The 19806-nt window shown below is 53.0% G+C and overlaps 1 protein-coding gene across 1 annotated transcript in view; it reads left to right on the forward strand.

Annotated features, from left to right (window-relative positions):
• LOC122922323 (arf-GAP with GTPase, ANK repeat and PH domain-containing protein 3-like) overlaps positions 1–19806 on the forward strand; it is a 140297-nt gene that overhangs the window by 68726 nt on the left and 51765 nt on the right. The window contains exons 5-8 of the mRNA XM_044272898.1: positions 3370–3511; positions 7722–7856; positions 16775–16902; positions 17409–17564. Of these exons, the coding sequence (XP_044128833.1) occupies positions 3370–3511; positions 7722–7856; positions 16775–16902; positions 17409–17564 (561 nt within the window). The remainder of the gene's footprint in view (positions 1–3369; positions 3512–7721; positions 7857–16774; positions 16903–17408; positions 17565–19806) is intronic.

A 19806-nucleotide genomic window follows, 5' to 3' on the forward strand; every position in this document is an offset into this window, starting at 1 on the left:
GGCCGCCTGCAGGCTCCCCTGTCCCTGACTGGCGGCCTGCAGGCTCCCCTGTCCCTGACTGGCCTCCTGCAGCTCCCTGTCCCTGACTGGCCGCCATGCAGGCTCCCCTGTCCCTGACTGGCCTCCTGCAGGCTCCCCTGTCCCTGACTGGCCTCCTGCAGGCTCCCCTGTCCCTGACTGGCCTCCTGCAGGCTCCCCTGTCCCTGACTGGCCTCCTGCAGGCTCCCCTGTCCCTGACTGGCCTCCTGCAGGCTCCCCTGTCCCTGACTGGCCTCCTGCAGGCTCCCTGTCCCTGACTGGCCTCCTGCAGGCTCCCCTGTCCTGACTGGCCCTCCTGCAGGCTCCCCTGTCCCTGACTGGCCTCCTGCAGGCTCCCCTGTCCCTGACTGGCCTCCTGCAGGCTCCCCTGTCCCTGACTGGCCTCCTGCAGGCTCCCCTGTCCCTGACTGGCCTCCTGCAGGCTCCCCTGTCCTGACTGGCCCCTGCAGGCTCCCCTGTCCCTGACTGGCCTCCTGCAGGCTCCCCTGTCCCTGACTGGCCTCCTGCAGGCTCCCCTGTCCCTGACTGGCCTCCTGCAGGCTCCCCTGTCCCTGACTGGCCTCCTGCAGGCTCCCCTGTCCCTGACTGGCCTCCTGCAGGCTCCCCTGTCCCTGACTGGCCTCCTGCAGGCTCCCCTGTCCCTGACTGCCTCCTGCAGGCTCCCCTGTCCCTGACTGCCTCCTGCAGGCTCAGACTCCTGTCCCTGACTCGCCTCCTGCAGGCTCCCCTGTCCCTGACTCGCCTCCTGCAGGCTCCCTGTCCCTGACTGGCCTCCTGCAGGCTCCCCTGTCCCTGACTGGCCTCCTGCAAGGCTCCCCTGTCCTGACTGGCCTCCTGCAGGCTCCCCTGTCCCTGACTGGCCTCCTGCAGGCTCCCCTGTCCCTGACTGGCGCCTGCAGCTCCCCTGTCCCTGACTGGCCGCCTGCAGGCTCCCCTGTCCCTGACTGGCCGCCTGCAGGCTCCCTGTCCCTGACTGGCCGCCTGCAGCTCCCCTGGTCCCTGACTGGCCGCCTGCAGGCTCCCCTGTCCCTGACTGGCCTCCTGCAGGCTCCCCTGTCCCTGACTGGCGCCTGCAGGCTCCCCTGTCCCTGACTGGCCTCCTGCAGGCGCCCCTGTCCCTGACTGGCCTCCTGCAGGCTCCCCTGTCCCTGACTGGCCTCCTGCAGGCTCCCCTGTCCCTGACTGGCCTCCTGCAGGCTCCCCTGTCCCTGACTGGCCTCCTGCAGGCTCCCCTGTCCCTGACTGGCCTCCTGCAGGCTCCCTGTCCCTGACTGCCCTCCTGCAGGCTCCCCTGTCCCTGACTCTCCGCCTGCAGGCTCCCCTGTCCCGACTCGCCTCCTGCGCTCCTGCAGCTCCCTGTCCCTGACTCGCCTCCTGCAGGCTCCCGTCCCTGACTCGCCTCCTGCAGGCTCCTGCAGACTCCCTTGTCCCTGACTGGCCTCCTGCAGGCTCCCCTGTCCCTGACTGGCCTCCTGCAGGCTCCCCTGTCCCTGACTGGCCTCCTGCAGGCTCCCCTGTCCCTGACTCGCCGCCTGCAGGCTCCCCTGTCCCTGACTCCGCCTGCAGGCTCCCCTGTCCCTGACTCCGCCTGCAGGCTCCCCTGTCCCTGACTCGCCGCCTGCAGGCTCCCCTGTCCCTGACTGCCTCCTGCAGGCTCCCCTGTCCCTGACTGGCCTCCTGCAGGCTCCCCGTCCCTGACTGGCCTCCTGCAGGCTCCCCTGTCCCTGACTGCCGCCTGCAGGCTCCCCTGTCCCTGACTGGCCTCCTGCAGGCTCCCCTGTCCCTGACTGGCCTCCTGCAGGCTCCCCTGTCCCTGACTGGCCTCCTGCAGGCTCCCCTGTCCCTGACTGGCCTCCTGCAGGCTCCCCTGTCCCCTGACTGGCCTCCTGCAGGCTCCCCTGTCCCTGACTGGCCTCCTGCAGGCTCCCCTGTCCCTGACTGGCCTCCTGCAGGCTCCCCTGTCCCTGACTGGCCTCCTGCAGGCTCCCCTGTCCCTGACTGGCCTCCTGCAGGCTCCCCTGTCCCCTGACTGGCCTCCTGCAGGCTCCCCTGTCCCTGACTGGCCTCCTGCAGGCTCCCCTGTCCCTGACTCGCCTCCTGCAGGCTCCCCTGTCCCTGACTCGCCTCCTGCAGGCTCCCCTGTCCCTGACTCGCCTCCTGCAGGCTCCCCTGTCCCTGACTCGCCTCCTGCAGGCTCCACTGTCCCTGACTCGCCTCCTGCAGGGCTCCTCAAACCTCCCTTGTCCCTGAATCGCCTCCTGCAGGCTCCCCTGTCCCTGACTCGCCTCCTGCAGACTCCCTTGTCCTGACTGGCCTCCTGCAGGCTCCCCTGTCCCTGACTCGCCGCCTGCAGGCTCCCCTGTCCCTGACTGGCCTCCTGCAGGCTCCCCTGTCCCTGACTGGCCTCCTGCAGGCTCCCCTGTCCCTGACTGGCCGCCTGCAGGCTCCCCTGTCCCTGACTGGCCGCCTGCAGGCTCCCCTGTCCCTGACTGGCCGCCTGCAGGCTCCCCTGTCCCTGACTGGCCGCCTGCAGGCTCCCCTGTCCCTGACTGGCCGCCTGCAGGCTCCCCTGTCCCTGACTCGCCGCCTACAGGCTCCCCTGTCCCTGACTGGCCTCCTGCAGGCTCCCCTGTCCCTGACTTGCCGCCTGCAGGCTCCACTGTCCCTGACTGGCGGCCTGCAGGCTCCCCTGTCCCTGACTGGCCTCCTGCAGGCTCCCCTGTCCCTGACTGGCCGCCTGCAGGCTCCCCTGTCCCTGACTGGCCGCCTGCAGGCTCCCCTGTCCCTGACTCGCCTCCTGCAGACTCCCTTGTCCCTGACTGGCCTCCTGCAGGCTCCCCTGTCCCTGACTGGCCGCCTGCAGGCTCCCTTGTCCCTGACTCGCCTCCTGCAGGCTCCCCTGTCCCTGACTCGCCTCCTGCAGACTCCCTTGTCCCTGACTGGCCTCCTGCAGGCTCCCCTGTCCCTGACTGGCCGCCTGCAGGCTCCCCTGTCCCTGACTGGCCTCCTGCAGGCTCCCCTGTCCCTGACTGGCCTCCTGCAGGCTCCCCTGTCCCTGACTTGCCGCCTGCAGGCTCCACTGTCCCTGACTGGCGGCCTGCAGTCTCCCCTGTCCCTGACTGGCCTCCTGCAGGCTCCCCTGTCCCTGACTGGCCTCCTGCAGGCTCCCCTGTCCCTGACTGGCCTCCTGCAGGCTCCCCTGTCCCTGACTGGCCTCCTGCAGGCTCCCCTGTCCCTGACTGGCCGCCTGCAGGCTCCCCTGTCCCTGACTCGCCGCCTGCAGGCTCCCCTGTCCCCGGCAGATGCTCATGTTGTCTCTCTTGCTTGCAGTTTGCTGCCTGGGTTGACGCCGTTGTGTTCGTGTTCAGTCTTGAAGATGAGATCAGTTTCCAGACAGTATTCAATTACTATGCGCGTCTGTCCAGTTACCGCAACACGGCCGACGTTCCCATGGTCCTGGTCGGGACACAAGGTATGGATGACCTTCTTATATCTCATTGCTGGGTGACCCAGTCCCCTCGCTGTAAAGATCCAAGGGAACTGGACAGAGCGATGTAGTGAACCCATGGACATCCCCTGAGACCACAGCACGGTGGAGCAGCGTCACGGGCAGCGACCAGATTATTATGGGGGAGGGGCTAGAAAGAGCGGCACTGTAATAACGTGTGAGGATACGAGAGGTCGGGCCAAAGAACAGGCTGAGACCGAAGGGATGCCGCGTACCTGCGAAGGAATGGCGACCCAGATACTAATACCAGAAAGGGATCTCTACTGTAAGAGCGGTCACACTGCGGAGGTCTCTACTGTAAGAGCGGTCACACTGCGGAGGTCTGTACTGTAAGAGCGGTCACACTGCGGAGGTCTCTACTGTAAGAGCGGTCACACTGCGGAGGTCTGTACTGTAAGAGCGGTCACACTGCGGAGGTCTGTGCTGTAAGAGCGGTCACACTGCAGAGGTCTGTACTGTAAGAGCGGTCACACTGCGGAGGTCTGTACTGTAAGAGCGGTCACACTGCGGAGGTCTGTACTGTAAGAGCGGTCACACTGCGGAGGTCTGTACTGTAAGAGCGGTCACACTGCAGAGGTCTGTACTGTAAGAGCGGTCACACTGCGGAGGTCTGTACTGTAAGAGCGGTCACACTGCGGAGGTCTGTACTGTAAGAGCGGTCACACTGCGGAGGTCTGTACTGTAAGAGCGGTCACACTGCGGAGGTCTCTACTGTAAGAGCGGTCACACTGCGGAGGTCTCTACTGTAAGAGCGGTCACACTGCGGAGGTCTCTACTGTAAGAGCGGTCACACTGCGGAGGTCTGTACTGTAAGAGCGGTCACACTGCGGAGGTCTGTACTGTAAGAGCGCTCACACTGCGGCGGTCTGTGCTGTAAGAGCGGTCACACTGCAGAGGTCTGTACTGTAAGAGCGGTCACACTGCGGAGGTCTCTACTGTAAGAGCGGTCACACTGCAGAGGTCTCTACTGTAAGAACGGTCACACTGCGGAGGTCTGTACTGTAAGAGCGGTCACACTGCGGAGGTCTGTACTGTAAGAGCGGTCACACTGCGGAGGTCTGTACTGTAAGAGCGGTCACACTGCGGAGGTCTGTACTGTAAGAGCGGTCACACTGCGGAGGTCTGTACTGTAAGAGCGCTCACACTGCGGAGGACTGTACTGTAAGAGCGGTCACACTGCGGAGGTCTGTACTGTAAGAGCGGTCACACTGCGGAGGTCTCTACTGTAAGAGCGCTCACACTGCGGAGGTCTCTACTGTAAGAGCGGTCACACTGCGGAGGTCTCTACTGTAAGAGCGGTCACACTGCGGAGGTCTCTACTGTAAGAGCGGTCACACTGCGGAGGCCTGTAATGTAAGAGCGGTCACACTGCGGAGGTCTGTACTGTAAGAGCGGTCACACTGCGGAGGTCTCTACTGTAAGAGCGCTCACACTGCGGAGGTCTGTACTGTAAGAGCGCTCACACTGCGGAGGTCTCTACTGTAAGAGCGGTCACACTGCAGAGGTCTGTACTGTAAGAGCGCTCACACTGCAGAGGTCTGTACTGTAAGAGCGCTCACACTGCGGAGGTCTCTACTGTAAGAGTGCTCACACTGCGGAGGTCTGTACTGTAAGAGCAGTCACACTGCGGAGGTCTGTACTGTAAGAGCGCTCACACTGCGGAGGTCTGTACTGTAAGAGCGCTCACACTGCGGAGGTCTCTACTGTAAGAGCGCTCACACTGCGGAGGTCTCTACTGTAAGAGCGCTCACACTGCAGAGGTCTGTACTGTAAGAGCGGTCACACTGCGGAGGTCTGTACTGTAAGAGCGGTCACACTGCGGAGGTCTCTACTGTAAGAGCGGTCACACTGCGGAGGCCTGTACTGTAAGAGCGCTCACACTGCGGAGGTCTCTACTGTAAGAGCGCTCACACTGCGGAGGTCTCTACTGTAAGAGCGCTCACACTGCAGAGGTCTGTACTGTAAGAGCGGTCACACTGCGGAGGTCTGTACTGTAAGAGCGGTCACACTGCGGAGGTCTGTACTGTAAGAGCGCTCACACTGCGGAGGTCTCTACTGTAAGAGCGGTCACACTGCGGAGGTCTGTACTGTAAGAGCGGTCACACTGCGGAGGTCTGTACTTTAAGAGCGGTCACACTGCGGAGGTCTGTACTGTAAGAGCGGTCACACTGCGGAGGTCTGTACTGTCAGAGCGGTCACACTGTGGAGGTCTGTACTGTCAGAGCGCTTACAGTAGAGGAGATCCCAGTATACCGCCTCACATACAGCAGAGATCCCAGTATACCGCCTCACATACAGTAGAGGAGATCCCAGTATACCGCCTCACATACAGCAGAGAAGATCTCAGTATACCGCCTCACATACAGTAGAGGAGATCCCAGTGTACCGCCTCACATACAGCAGAGGAGATCCCAGTATACCGCCTCACATACAGCAGAGGAGATACCAGTATACCGCCTCACATACAGTAGAGGAGATCCCAGTGTACCGCCTCACATACAGTAGAGGAGATCCCAGTATACCGCCTCACATACAGTAGAGGAGATCCCAGTATACCGCCTCACATACAGCAGAGAAGATCTCAGTATACCGCCTCACATACAGTAGAGGAGATCCCAGTGTACCGCCTCACATACAGCAGAGGAGATACCAGTATACCGCCTCACATACAGCAGAGGAGATCCCAGTATACCGCCTCACATACAGTAGAGTAGATACCAGTATACCGCCTCACAGACAGCAGAGATCCCAGTATACCGCCTCACATACAGTAGAGGAGATCCCAGTATACCGCCTCACATACAGTAGAGGAGATCCCAGTATACCGCCTCACATACAGTAGAGGAGATCCCAGTATACCACCTCACATACAGCAGAGATCCCAGTGTACCGCCTCACATACAGCAGAGATCCCAGTATACCACCTCACATACAGCAGAGATCCCAGTATACCACCTCACATACAGCAGAGGAGATACCAGTGTACCGCCTCACGTACAGTAGAGGAGATCCCAGTATACCGCCTCACATACAGCAGAGGAGATCCCAGTATACCGCCTCACATTCAGTAGAGGAGATCCCAGTATACCGCCTCACATACAGCAGAGATCCCAGTATACCGCCTCACATACAGCAGAGGAGATCCCAGTATACCGCCTCACATACAGTAGAGGAGATCCCAGTATACCGCCTCACATACAGTAGAGGAGATCCCAGTATACCACCTCACATACAGCAGAGATCCCAGTATACCGCCTCACATACAGCAGAGGAGATACCAGTGTACTGCCTCACGTACAGTAGAGGAGATCCCAGTGTACTGCCTCACATACAGTAGAGATCCCAGTGTACCGCCCACGTACAGTAGAGGAGATCCCAGTGTACCGCCTCACATACAGTAGAGGAGATCCCAGTGTACTGCCTCACATACAGCAGAGATCCCAGTGTACCGCCCACGTACAGTAGAGGAGATCTCAGTGTACCACCCACGTACAGTAGAGGAGATCCCAGTGTACCGCCCACGTACAGTAGAGGAGATCCCAGTATACCGCCTCACATACAGTAGAGGAGATCCCAGTGTACCGCCTCACATACAGTAGAGGAGATCCCAGTATACCGCCTCACATATAGTAGAGGAGATCCCAGTATACCGCCTCACATACAGTATAGGAGATCCCAGTATACCGCCTCACATACAGTAGAGGAGATCCCAGTATACCGCCTCACATACAGTAGAGGAGATCCCAGTGTACCGCCTCACATACAGTAGAGGAGATCCCAGTGAACCGCCTCACATACAGTAGAGGAGATCCCAGTATACCGCCTCACATATAGTAGAGGAGATCCCAGTATACCGCCTCACATACAGTAGAGGAGATCCCAGTATACCGCCTCACATACAGTAGAGGAGATCCCAGTGTACCACCTCACATACAGTAGAGGAGATCCCAGTGTACCGCCTCACGTACAGTAGAGGAGATCCCAGTGTACCGCCCCACATTCCCTCCTCGGTGTCCTGCTGTATCGGGGAGGTGATTCCAGCTCCTGGTCTCTCGCGGTCTCGTGGTGCTTGGTGGGTGCTCTTCTCAGCAGGGGGCGCTCTCTCTGGCCTGTGATGTGGATGGCCGGGGGCCGCCGTCTTCCATCCATAACCCCGCTCTTCTTCTTTCTTCAGACGCCATCAGTGCGACCAACCCTCGAGTGATCGATGACTCCCGGGCTCGAAAGCTGTCCAATGACCTGAAGCGCTGCACCTACTACGAGACGTGTGCCACGTATGGCCTGAATGTGGAGCGTGTCTTCCAGGACGGTGAGGAGGGGGGCAAGGGGTTAACATGTAACACGGAAATGGTACTATGTACTCTCCCTGGATGACCTCTGTATAGGTATTACCGTCTGTGTACTGCCTCTGTATAGGTATTACCGTCTGTGTACTGTGTGCTGCCTCTGTATAGGTATTACCGTCTGTGTACTGTGTGCTGCCTCTGTATAGGTATTACCGTCTGTGTACTGTGTGCTGCCTCTGTATAGGTATTACCGTCTGTGTACTGTGTGCTGCCTCTGTATAGGTATTACCGTCTGTGTACTGTGTGCTGCCTCTGTATAGGTATTACCGTCTGTGTGCTGCCTCTGTATAGGTATTACCGCCTGTGTACTGTGTGCTGCCTCTGTATAGGTATTACCGTCTGTGTACTGTGTGCTGCCTCTGTATAGGTATTACCGTCTGTGTACTGTTCTTGTGCTGCCTCTGTATAGGTATTACCGTCTGTGTACTGTGTGCTGCCTCTGTATAGGTATTACCGCCTGTGTACTGTGTGCTGCCTCTGTATAGGTATTACCGTCTGTGTACTGTGTGCTGCCTCTGTATAGGTATTACCGCCTGTGTACTGTGTGCTGCCTCTGTATAGGTATTACCATCTGTGTACTGTGTGCTGCCTCTGTATAGGTATTACCATCTGTGTACTGTGTGCTGCCTCTGTATAGGTATTACCGTCTGTGTACTGTGTGCTGCCTCTGTATAGGTATTACCGCCTGTGTACTGTGTGCTGCCTCTGTATAGGTATTACCGTCTGTGTACTGTGTGCTGCCTCTGTATAGGTATTACCGTCTGTGTACTGTGTGCTGCCTCTGTATAGGTATTACCATCTGTGTACTGTGTGCTGCCTCTGTATAGGTATTACCGTCTGTGTACTGTGTGCTGCCTCTGTATAGGTATTACCGTCTGTGTACTGCCTCTGTATAGGTATTACCATCTGTGTACTGTGTGCTGCCTCTGTATAGGTATTACCATCTGTGTACTGTGTGCTGCCTCTGTATAGGTATTACCATCTGTGTACTGCCTCTGTATAGGTATTACCATCTGTGTACTGTGTGCTGCCTCTGTATAGGTATTACCGTCTGTGTACTGTGTGCTGCCTCTGTATAGGTATTACCATCTGTGTACTGCCTCTGTATAGGTATTACCATCTGTGTACTGTGTGCTGCCTCTGTATAGGTATTACCATCTGTGTACTGTGTGCTGCCTCTGTATAGGTATTACCGTCTGTGTTCTGTGTGCTGCCTCTGTATAGGTATTACCGTCTGTGTACTGCCTCTGTATAGGTATTACCATCTGTGTACTGTGTGCTGCCTCTGTATAGGTATTACCATCTGTGTGCTGCTTCTGTATAGGTATTACCATCTGTGTACTGTGTGCTGCCTCTGTATAGGTATTACCATCTGTGTACTGTGTGCTGCCTCTGTATAGGTATTACCGTCTGTGTACTGTGTGCTGCCTCTGTATAGGTATTACCATCTGTGTACTGTGTGCTGCCTCTGTATAGGTATCACCGTCTGTGTACTGTGTGCTGCCTCTGTATAGGTATTACCGTCTGTGTACTGTGTGCTGCCTCTGTATAGGTATTACCGTCTGTGTACTGTGTGCTGCCTCTGTATAGGTATTACCGTCTGTGTACTGTGTGCTGCCTCTGTATAGGTATTACCATCTGTGTACTGTGTGCTGCCTCTGTATAGGTATTACCGTCTGTGTACTGCCTCTGTATAGGTATTACCATCTGTGTACTGTGTGCAGCCTCTGTATAGGTATTACCATCTGTGTACTGTGTGCTGCCTCTGTATAGGTATTACCGTCTGTGTACTGTGTGCTGCCTCTGTATAGGTATTACCGTCTGTGTACTGTGTGCTGCCTCTGTATAGGTATTACCGTCTGTGTACTGCCTCTGTATAGGTATTACCATCTGTGTACTGTGTGCTGCCTCTGTATAGGTATTACCGTCTGTGTACTGCCTCTGTATAGGTATTACCATCTGTGTACTGTGTGCAGCCTCTGTATAGGTATTACCATCTGTGTACTGTGTGCTGCCTCTGTATAGGTATTACCGTCTGTGTACTGTGTGCTGCCTCTGTATAGGTATTACCGTCTGTGTAATGTGGCTGAAGAGGCCGAGATGAGTTCATGGCAAGTTCAGTTTATATAAGAGTCATCGTGAATATAAAGGACATTGCTAAAGATATGGGTTTATCTATAGGGAGTATACTGGCTTCTCCAGACACGTCTGTCTATAGGGAGTGTACTGGCTTCTCCAGACACGTCTGTCTATAGGGAGTGTACTGGCTTCTCCAGACACGTCTGTCTATAGGGAGTGTACTGGCTTCTCCAGACACGTCTGTCTATAGGGAGTGTACTGGCTTCTCCAGACACGTCTGTCTATAGGGAGTGTACTGGCTTCTCCAGACACGTCTGTCTATAGGGAGTGTACTGGCTTCTCCAGACACGTCTGTCTATAGGGAGTATACTGGCTTCTCCAGACGCGTCTGCCTGAAGGGAGTATACTGGCTTCTCCAGACACGTCTGTCTATAGGGAGTGTACTGGCTTCTCCAGACACGTCTGCCTGAAGGGAGTATACTGGCTTCTCCAGACACGTCTGTCTATAGGGAGTGTACTGGCTTCTCCAGACGCATCTGTCTATAGGGAGTGTACTGGCTTCTCCAGACACGTCTGTCTATAGGGAGTGTACTGGCTTCTCCAGACACGTCTGTCTATAGGGAGTGTACTGGCTTCTCCAGACACGTCTGTCTATAGGGAGTGTACTGGCTTCTCCAGACACGTCTGTCTATAGGGAGTGTACTGGCTTCTCCAGACACGTCTGTCTATAGGGAGTGTACTGGCTTCTCCAGACACGTCTGCCTGAAGGGAGTGTACTGGCTTCTCCAGACACGTCTGTCTATAGGGAGTGTACTGGCTTCTCCAGACACGTCTGTCTATAGGGAGTGTACTGGCTTCTCCAGACACGTCTGTCTATAGGGAGTGTACTGGCTTCTCCAGACACGTCTGTCTATAGGGAGTGTACTGGCTTCTCCAGACACGTCTGTCTATAGGGAGTGTACTGGCTTCTCCAGACACGTCTGCCTGAAGGGAGTATACTGGCTTCTCCAGACACGTCTGTCTATAGGGAGTGTACTGGCTTCTCCAGACGCATCTGTCTATAGGGGTGTACTGGCTTCTCCAGACACGTCTGTCTATAGGGAGTGTACTGGCTTCTCCAGACACGTCTGTCTATAGGGAGTGTACTGGCTTCTCCAGACACGTCTGTCTATAGGGAGTGTACTGGCTTCTCCAGACACGTCTGTCTATAGGGAGTGTACTGGCTTCTCCAGACACGTCTGTCTATAGGGAGTGTACTGGCTTCTCCAGACACGTCTGTCTATAGGGAGTGTACTGGCTTCTCCAGACACGTCTGTCTATAGGGAGTGTACTGGCTTCTCCAGACACGTCTGTCTATAGGGAGTGTACTGGCTTCTCCAGACACGTCTGTCTATAGGGAGTGTACTGGCTTCTCCAGACACGTCTGTCTATAGGGAGTGTACTGGCTTCTCCAGACGCATCTGTCTATAGGGGTGTACTGGCTTCTCCAGACACGTCTGTCTATAGGGAGTGTACTGGCTTCTCCAGACACGTCTGTCTATAGGGAGTGTACTGGCTTCTCCAGACACGTCTGTCTATAGGGAGTGTACTGGCTTCTCCAGACACGTCTGTCTATAGGGAGTGTACTGGCTTCTCCAGACACGTCTGTCTATAGGGAGTGTACTGGCTTCTCCAGACACGTCTGTCTATAGGGAGTGTACTGGCTTCTCCAGACACGTCTGTCTATAGGGAGTGTACTGGCTTCTCCAGACACGTCTGCCTGAAGGGAACAATGGTTGTTTCATGGCTGAATGTTTCTCCTTAAAGGGCTTCTGTCAGCCCACTAAACCGTTTTTTTAAATTTTTTTTTTGTTTACTAATAATCCCTATACTGCGAGCTCTGCGTACATAAGTTAAATGATCATTTTGGTTCAGTAGAATTTGAACTTGCTGGTGGCAGCCGCATCCTCCGATCCTAATGACGTCCCCTCCGCATTGTGATTGACAGGGCCAGGGAACGGGATCGTTCTCTGCTGGCCCTGCCTGTTTGCAATCAAAATCTGGCGCCTGCGCCGCGGCCGTACCTATCTTCAATCTGCGCAGACGCATTGAGAGGCGGCCGCTCGCTCGGCCGCTCCATCCTCAATGCACCTGCGCCGGGTGTAGATGTGACATAATTTGGAAAGAAGACACCCCAAGGTATTCCGTGAGGGGCATGGCGAGTTCACAGAATTTTATTTTTTTTGGCACAAGTTTGCGGAAATTGATTTTTTTTTTTGTATTTTCTCACAAAGTCTCCCTTTCCGCTAACTTGGGACAAAAATTTCAGTCTTTCATGGACTCAATATGCCCCTCACGGAATACCTTGGGGTGTCTTCTTTCCGAAATGGGGTCACATGTGGGGTATTTATACTGCCCTGGCATTTTAGGGGCCCTAAAGCGTGAGAAGAAGTCTGGAATATAAATGTCTAAAAAATTTTACGCATTTGGATTCCGTGAGGTCATGTGAGATTTTATTTTTTGACACAAGTTAGTGGAATATGAGACTTTGTAAGAAAAATAAAATAAAAATAAAATATCTAATTCCGCTAACTTGGGCCCAAAAAAAATTCTAAATGGAGCCTTACAGGGGGGTGATCAATGACAGGGGGATGATCAATAACAGGGGGGTGATCAATGACAGGGGGGTGATCAGGGTGTCTATATGGGGTGATCAGGGGTTCATAAGGGGTTAATAAGTGACAGGGGGGGTGTAGTGTAGTGGTGTTTTGTGGTACTTTACTGAGCTACCTGTGTCCTCTGGTGGTCGATCCAAGCAAAAGGGACACCAGAGGATCAGGTAGCGGAATATCAGACTCTGTTATCAAAACAGCGTCTAATATACCTGTTAGGGGTTAAAAAAAATCGCATCTCCAGCCTGCCAGCGAACGATCGCCTCTGGCAGGCTGGAGATCCACTCGCTTACCTTCCGATCCTGTGAACGCGCGCGCCTGTGTGCGCGCGATCGCAGGAAATCACGGCTCTTGCGAGATGACGCGTATATGCGTCACTCTGCGCAGGGCTGCCGCCTCCGGACCGCGGATCTGCTTCAGGCGGTCCGGAGGCGGTTAAGACACATCTGGTGGGTGGTGTCTATTCATATAATCATCAGTATTTTATATATATTCATTTGTGCATTTATTTAGCTTTTTAGTATGAACATATCAATAATTATTGTATATTAGGCAATATTGATGTATTAGGGCATACTTTATGCCGTGTGTATCTCACTGACTGGGTATAGTCTCAGGAGGTATAGAAAGCACTGAGGTTTACTACTAATGGAAGTTCCTCAGAAAAGCTAATGTTACTCCAGGTGTCGTTACTCAATAGCTTGGACAGTTAGATATAGAAACCCACGGTGCGAGTGTAAGGCCCATTGTATTTCTTATCAAAGCCATAAATTCAAGAGTCTGGGAAAATCATGCTGGTCCCACTAAGTCTGGGAAAGATTACTTCAGAGTGTCCGAGAAGTATCCCTCCTCCATGATGTACATTGAGAAAGGTTAAAAGGTAACTTTTATAAAATAAAGCCACGTTACTTAAAGGATAACTGTCACACTTAGACCCTAATTCCAATGTTCATATATGTAGTTACTAATAGCATGATACTCCAGAATCAGTTACTATTAGACTGACTGACCCCATATTTAATAAGATTCAGCCCTCAGCAACCAGTCTGCATAAAACTGCAATCTCACTATTCAGTTAAGATGGCCGCCACTGCCCTCCCCCTGAGGCTAATCCCACCTGCCCTCACTAGCCAGTAACAATAGCCCCCCAAAAGTGTCAGTAACCAGAGCCCTCCCCCTAAAGGGTTAATCTCCTGCAGCACAAAGGGGTCCTCTTACCACACGTTGCTGTCATGTATACACTGAGCAGACGGCAGATCTCCCTTCCCTGGTCTGCGCTGCTCCAACTCTGCATTCTCCAGCTCTGCTGAGTGAGGGAGCGTCTGCCAAGCGCAGGGACAGGGAGAAGTGCACACAGCCCGGGCACTGGTATCAGCTGCTGGGGAGGACCTGGCGCTAATCATTTACACACAGTCCCTGGCCGTCTGTAATCTGACCCTGCACGCTGCTGCTTCTGCGTCCTCCGTCCTTCAACACATAGACGGACCATGCCTAGCAACAGAGAGAGACGGACCATGCCTAGCAACAGAGAGAGACGGACCATGCCTAGCAACAGAGAGAGACGGACCATGCCTAGCAACAGAGAGAGACGGACCATGCCTAGCAACAGAGAGAGACGGACCATGCCTAGCAACAGAGAGAGACGGACCATGCCTAGCAACAGAGGGAGACGGACCATGCCTAGCAACAGAGGGAGACGGACCATGCCTAGCAACAGAGGGAGACGGACCATGCCTAGCAACAGAGGGAGACGGACCATGCCTAGCAACAGAGGGAGACGGACCATGCCTAGCAACAGAGGGAGACGGACCATGCCTAGCAACAGAGGGAGACGGACCATGCCTAGCAACAGAGGGAGACGGACCATGCCTAGCAACAGAGGGAGACGGACCATGCCTAGCAACCCTATTTTAAGCACAGGTAAAAGCAGGCAGTACAGGGAACAAAACGGTGGAATTAAGGGGTAATGGACTACACAGTGAAAATTTGAAATCGGGCCACCAAGGAGATATTAATCACCACAATCCAATACTCTGATGTTAATGTTATACCACAGTGGCATCTGGAGGCAGAGGGACAATATTATATTGTTTTACCATTTGTTTTGTACCATGTCAAGGCTTAATATGACATCATTGTGTTAGTAGCATGCGAATTCCCCCACTTTACCTGATTGGAAAGCCCTAATCCAGAAGGGGCTGATTCTTAGATAAGGTGGGGAATAATTACTCGTGTGCCGGAGCATCAGGGCTCTCACAAAAAGAAAAACTCACAAAGGAAACTGACCACAAAAAAGATATACCAAAAGAAGCTTGGATTATATTCTGACTACTAGGAAAGTCCTTGAGAACTGGTCCCATCTACTGGTCCCTGTCTACCTCTGACCCGGTAACGTATACTGTGATATTAATGAGATATTCCTCTCGGTATATAGCCCATACTGTGGGAGTATATAGTCTTAGTCTTAGGCGCCTCCATGATGCTGATTATTCTCTTAGCAAAGATGCAGATTGCTAATGGAAGATCTGACATTATCTGAAAAGAGGACTAAACCCTTGGCAGTTCTGTTCCGTAGTCTGACTGCCGAGCTGGACGTTTTATCGTATTAATATCATATATTCTTGGCCTAAAGTAACAGTGATACCGCGCTCTTACTCTATAGACATGGGCTGCAATAACTAATACCCCCACCCTAGTTATAGAGCACCCCGCGGGCTAAGTTACCTTGTGGGTGAGCTGCACACAACACGGGGTCCTCCGTTTACGCGGGGTATTCCTGGGGTACTGCAGGCACAGGTCGGGTGCTATAGGACATAGTCGCGCCCCGGACGGTGACGCGGCTCTTGAAACACTATAGTGATTCGCGCTCGCACGGAGCCAAAATGATGTCACTACTATGACTACGGAAAGTCACAGGTACCACTGGACCTCTCTACGCGTTTCAGATAGATTCGCTATCCTTCGTCAGGAAAGATGGGCGATTATTCCTGCATACTCCCCCTTCTTTATATGTGCCTGCTGCACCCCCGCTGATTTAACCCTACAGCCGCCACTGTTCTACTGCCTCTTCTGGCATCAGAAGATCAGAAAGGAGATGGACACACTGGCCCCATCGGCCTAAATATGGAAATAGAGCTGTTCGCACTTGAGTGATAATATAAATCGAATTGATGCCAGAAGAGGCAGTATAACAGTGGCGGCTGTAGGGTTAAATCAGCGGGGGTGCAGCAGGCACATATAAAGAAGGGGGAGTATGCAGGAATAATCGCCCATCTTTCCTGACGAAGGATAGCGAATCTATCCGAAACGCGTAGAGAGGTCCAGTGGTACCTGTGACTTTCCGTAGTCATAGTAGTGACGTCACTTTGGCTCCGTGCGAGAGCGAATCACTATAGTGTTTCAAGAGCCGCGTCACCGTCCGGGGCGCGACTATGTCCTATAGCACCCGACCTGTGCCTGCAGTACCCCAGGAATACCCCGCGTAAACGGAGGACCCCGTGTTGTGTGCAGCTCACCCACAAGGTAACTTAGCCCGCGGGGTGCTCTATAACTAGGGTGGGGGTATTAGTTATTGCAGCCCATGTCTATAGAATTAGAGCGCGGTATCACTGTTACTTTAGGCCCTTACCACATTAGCGCGGCAGTTACGTTGCGGTCCTGCTGTGATACCGCAGCTTTACAGTGAGGAGGGAAGTATAGCGCTATTGGGAAGAGCACATAATCATATATAACCGTTATTTTCCTGTATTATCGGTGTTTTGTTGTGATGGCCTGTGTGGTGAACAGAAGGTCCTCCGCTTCTCCTGGTCTATAGATTGTCTGTGCTGCTGAGATAGGGGTGTGTTGGTGCCACCGTGGGGCATATTTGGGGTATTATTTTACAGCTTCGTTGTTTGTCTTTGCAATTGTATTGATTTTAGATTCTTGGTTTGTATTGTGTATAATAAATTACACATCTATTTTTGCATAGACAATTGTTCCTTTGTTTCACTGCTCGCACAAATCAAATTAAGATGCTCGATAAAAGAACTTGGGGGCGATTATGTCCGCCCGAAGGATCATATTTATATATATATATATTTTTTTTTTTTATGTAGAAGATATTCAACACTTTCTCTTTCTTTCCTTCTTTGTCCTGTTCCACGGCTCAGTGGCTCAGAAGGTGGTCGCTATTCGGAAGAAGCAGCAGCTTTCCATCGGTCCATGCAAGTCTTTGCCCAATTCTCCGAGCCATTCTTCTGTTTCTGCAGCCACCATTCCGTCCATGCACATTAATCAGGTAGGTAGCCTTCTAGATCGGTGATTGTAGGGTTTTCCATATTTTTGGCAGGAGTCTCTTCACAATGTACGTCTGAGTGAGTAGTTCTTCCCGTCATGAGAAGGATGTCTAATGTGCCCATCTCCTGGTTGGACAGGCTCGATGGCTGCACATCGTATGTCCATGCCGAGATTCCCATAATCTGCTTACACCCAGTGCTGGAGGCAGCTGACCTAGGGTCCATCATGGCTGAGGGATGACTCCAGTCTTCTCAGGAGCAGCAGTGACCATGTGCATTGCCCAAAGCCTGAACCCCTTTAGTTAGCCAGCATTTAGGGTGGTCTATGATGTAGAGACTTGTGAATGAAAGCTGAGTGGTTATTGGTCTCTGACATTTTTCCGAGTGTCTGCGATGTATTTTGAGGGGTTGCGCTCTTGTGTAGACGTGTGCAGCGTTACATCCTAGGGCCCCCTATGTGGAGTCTGATTATTCAGCTAACGTGGCTTCTGTGTCTCTTTCTGCTTAGGCTACAAATGGTGGAGGAACGTTCAGTGATTATTCTTCCTCTGTCCCCTCCACGCCCAGTATAAGCCAACGGGAACTACGTATCGAGACCATTGCAGCTTCCAGTACACCAACCCCAATCCGAAAGCAAAGCAAGCGTCGCTCCAACATCTTTACAGTGAGTACTATCGAAAGATGGGGCAGATCACACCCGCTTCTTCTTGAGCAGGCAGAATATGTGAGGTTCAAGCCTTGAAATAAGACAGAAGCTTGAAAGAGGCTGACTCCAGGTAAATCAGAAACAGGTGAACCCTTGACATGTTGTGCGGGAGGCAGTTACAGGTCTGATGGGTCACGTATCACTGGGGGTCTAAGGAGGTGACATGACTGGACGGTCAGACATAGACTAACAGCCATAGAGAACGCTCGTGGATCGAACGGTGGAGTCTCAAGGGTCAGATGAGGATAAAGTGATGCAGGGCAGAGGAGCTGCATGATAACGGGTCTGCGGCGAGAGCACAGGCTGACCACGGCTGAGAGAGCAGCAATGTAGACCAGACCTGGGCCACGAGTGTCCACTGATTGGAGAGTGCAGCGCACCGTCAGAACCTAGACTGCCATTAAGCTCATATTCTAATTCAGAAGCTAATAACAAATGTGGAGGACGAGCTGATGAGCACCGGCTGTGGATGTAGTACTATTCTACCACCGCTGATCTGCTGGACCCAGCACTACTCCAAACCTTCAACTGGGACAAGATTGTCTTCTGAATCCTAACCACAACTTCAGGCTGAGCCTGGTCTTGCTGCAGCACCATGAAACCCAGAAAACGCATCAATATGGTGTACTGGTTCTCCTTGTGGAGACCTTATGGTGTCTTAAAGGCTGGGAAAAGGGACTTGCAGATTAGCTGTCTTCCAAGGGAAAGCTGTCTCTGTAGCTTCCCTGCAGTCAGTGTCCAACCCTTTAACAGGCCTGGCAGCATGACTGAGCATATTGGCCAAACAAGAGGAAATGCACCCATCTGCGGAGCTCTGCTCCTGGGTTCTTGTCAGTACGGTGTTACTCACAGAGCAGCACAAGCTTCCCCGAGCACCATATGGAAATGGAATGAGAGAAAGACAAGAATCAAGAACAATTCAGCCATTCATTAAAAACTGGGAGCCCAAGCGTAGCCAGGAACATAAATGGCCCAAAACTGAACCCATTGACTGACTGCCATAGTTTGCAATCTCCACCCTGGCTGTGATGGACACATTGCTGCTGAAGTCTAGACTGCCCTTGGACGACGTGTAATCTGAGCTACGGGTGTGGAGGTAATGATTCACAAGATTGATCCTGACCCATGATGGAGCATACTGAGCATTTACATCTGGACAGATGCAGGGTGGACCTGGACTTCACAGCAAGTGATGTAGAGACCTAATCGCACAGTAGACCATAGGGGATATACAATGAATGATCAGACCTGTTGAGAGAGACTGGGCGGGTGTGGGGCTGCAGTTAGAATAGTCTATGCTCTCATCTCTATGAGGAATGTCTTCTTGTCTTCATCAGAAGGATAGTCATTGATTTTCTGTTCATTGTCTTTGTATTTTGTCCTCTGAAAGTCATGCTCATACCTGAGACCATCATTCTTGATATCTCCTGGTCTATTTAGCATTGGTTCCTTCATCATTCATAGGATGGGGAACGAGAGAGAGAGAGAGATAATGGAGATCCCTCCACCATGTCCAAACTCGTAGACCTCCCAGCCAAAGTAGAAGCATTATCATCTAGTCCTTGAGTTTCTGTGGAGCCACCTCACATCTCCAGAGCTCTGCTTGTAGGTCATGCACACCTGTTTTTATGTTTTATGAGCTCAGAAGAGGTCATTCCAGAATACGGTCCAGCTGTCACGAAGATGCACAGTCTGTCCGTCCTGCTGGTACCTGAACTGCAGGCATCTGTTAGGCTGGGCCAGGACCTTTCATAGTGAAGGTGCGGCCCAGCCGCGGGTACCGTGTGTGGATTACATCTAAACTTGTCATTGTTTCTCGTGCAAGTGGCCATTCGTCGACCGTCAATGTGTGATAACACCCTAGGCCTTCATTTCAGTAACGTAATCCAGACCTGAATGAGCAATTTTCAACCAGTAGCTACTGTGCGATGGAATGCCAGGACTAACCATACACTTGACCGCAGCCATTTTCAAGACATTTTTAAAATCCCCCAATATTTTATAAATGATGTCAGGCGGAATCCCACATGAACCTCCAATGATGAGATGGGATCTCAAATGAGCCCTCAGTGTTGTCAGAATTGAATTCATGTAAGACAAGATCCCAGATGTGTCAGAAATCATGTAAGACAAGATCCCAGATCCACCCCAGATGTGTCAGAATTCATGTAAGACAAGATCCCAGATGTGTCAGAAATGG

The sequence above is a fragment of the Bufo gargarizans genome, unplaced genomic scaffold, assembly GCF_014858855.1.
Source record: "Bufo gargarizans isolate SCDJY-AF-19 unplaced genomic scaffold, ASM1485885v1 fragScaff_scaffold_189_pilon, whole genome shotgun sequence".
NCBI classification, from domain to species: Eukaryota; Metazoa; Chordata; class Amphibia; order Anura; family Bufonidae; genus Bufo; species Bufo gargarizans.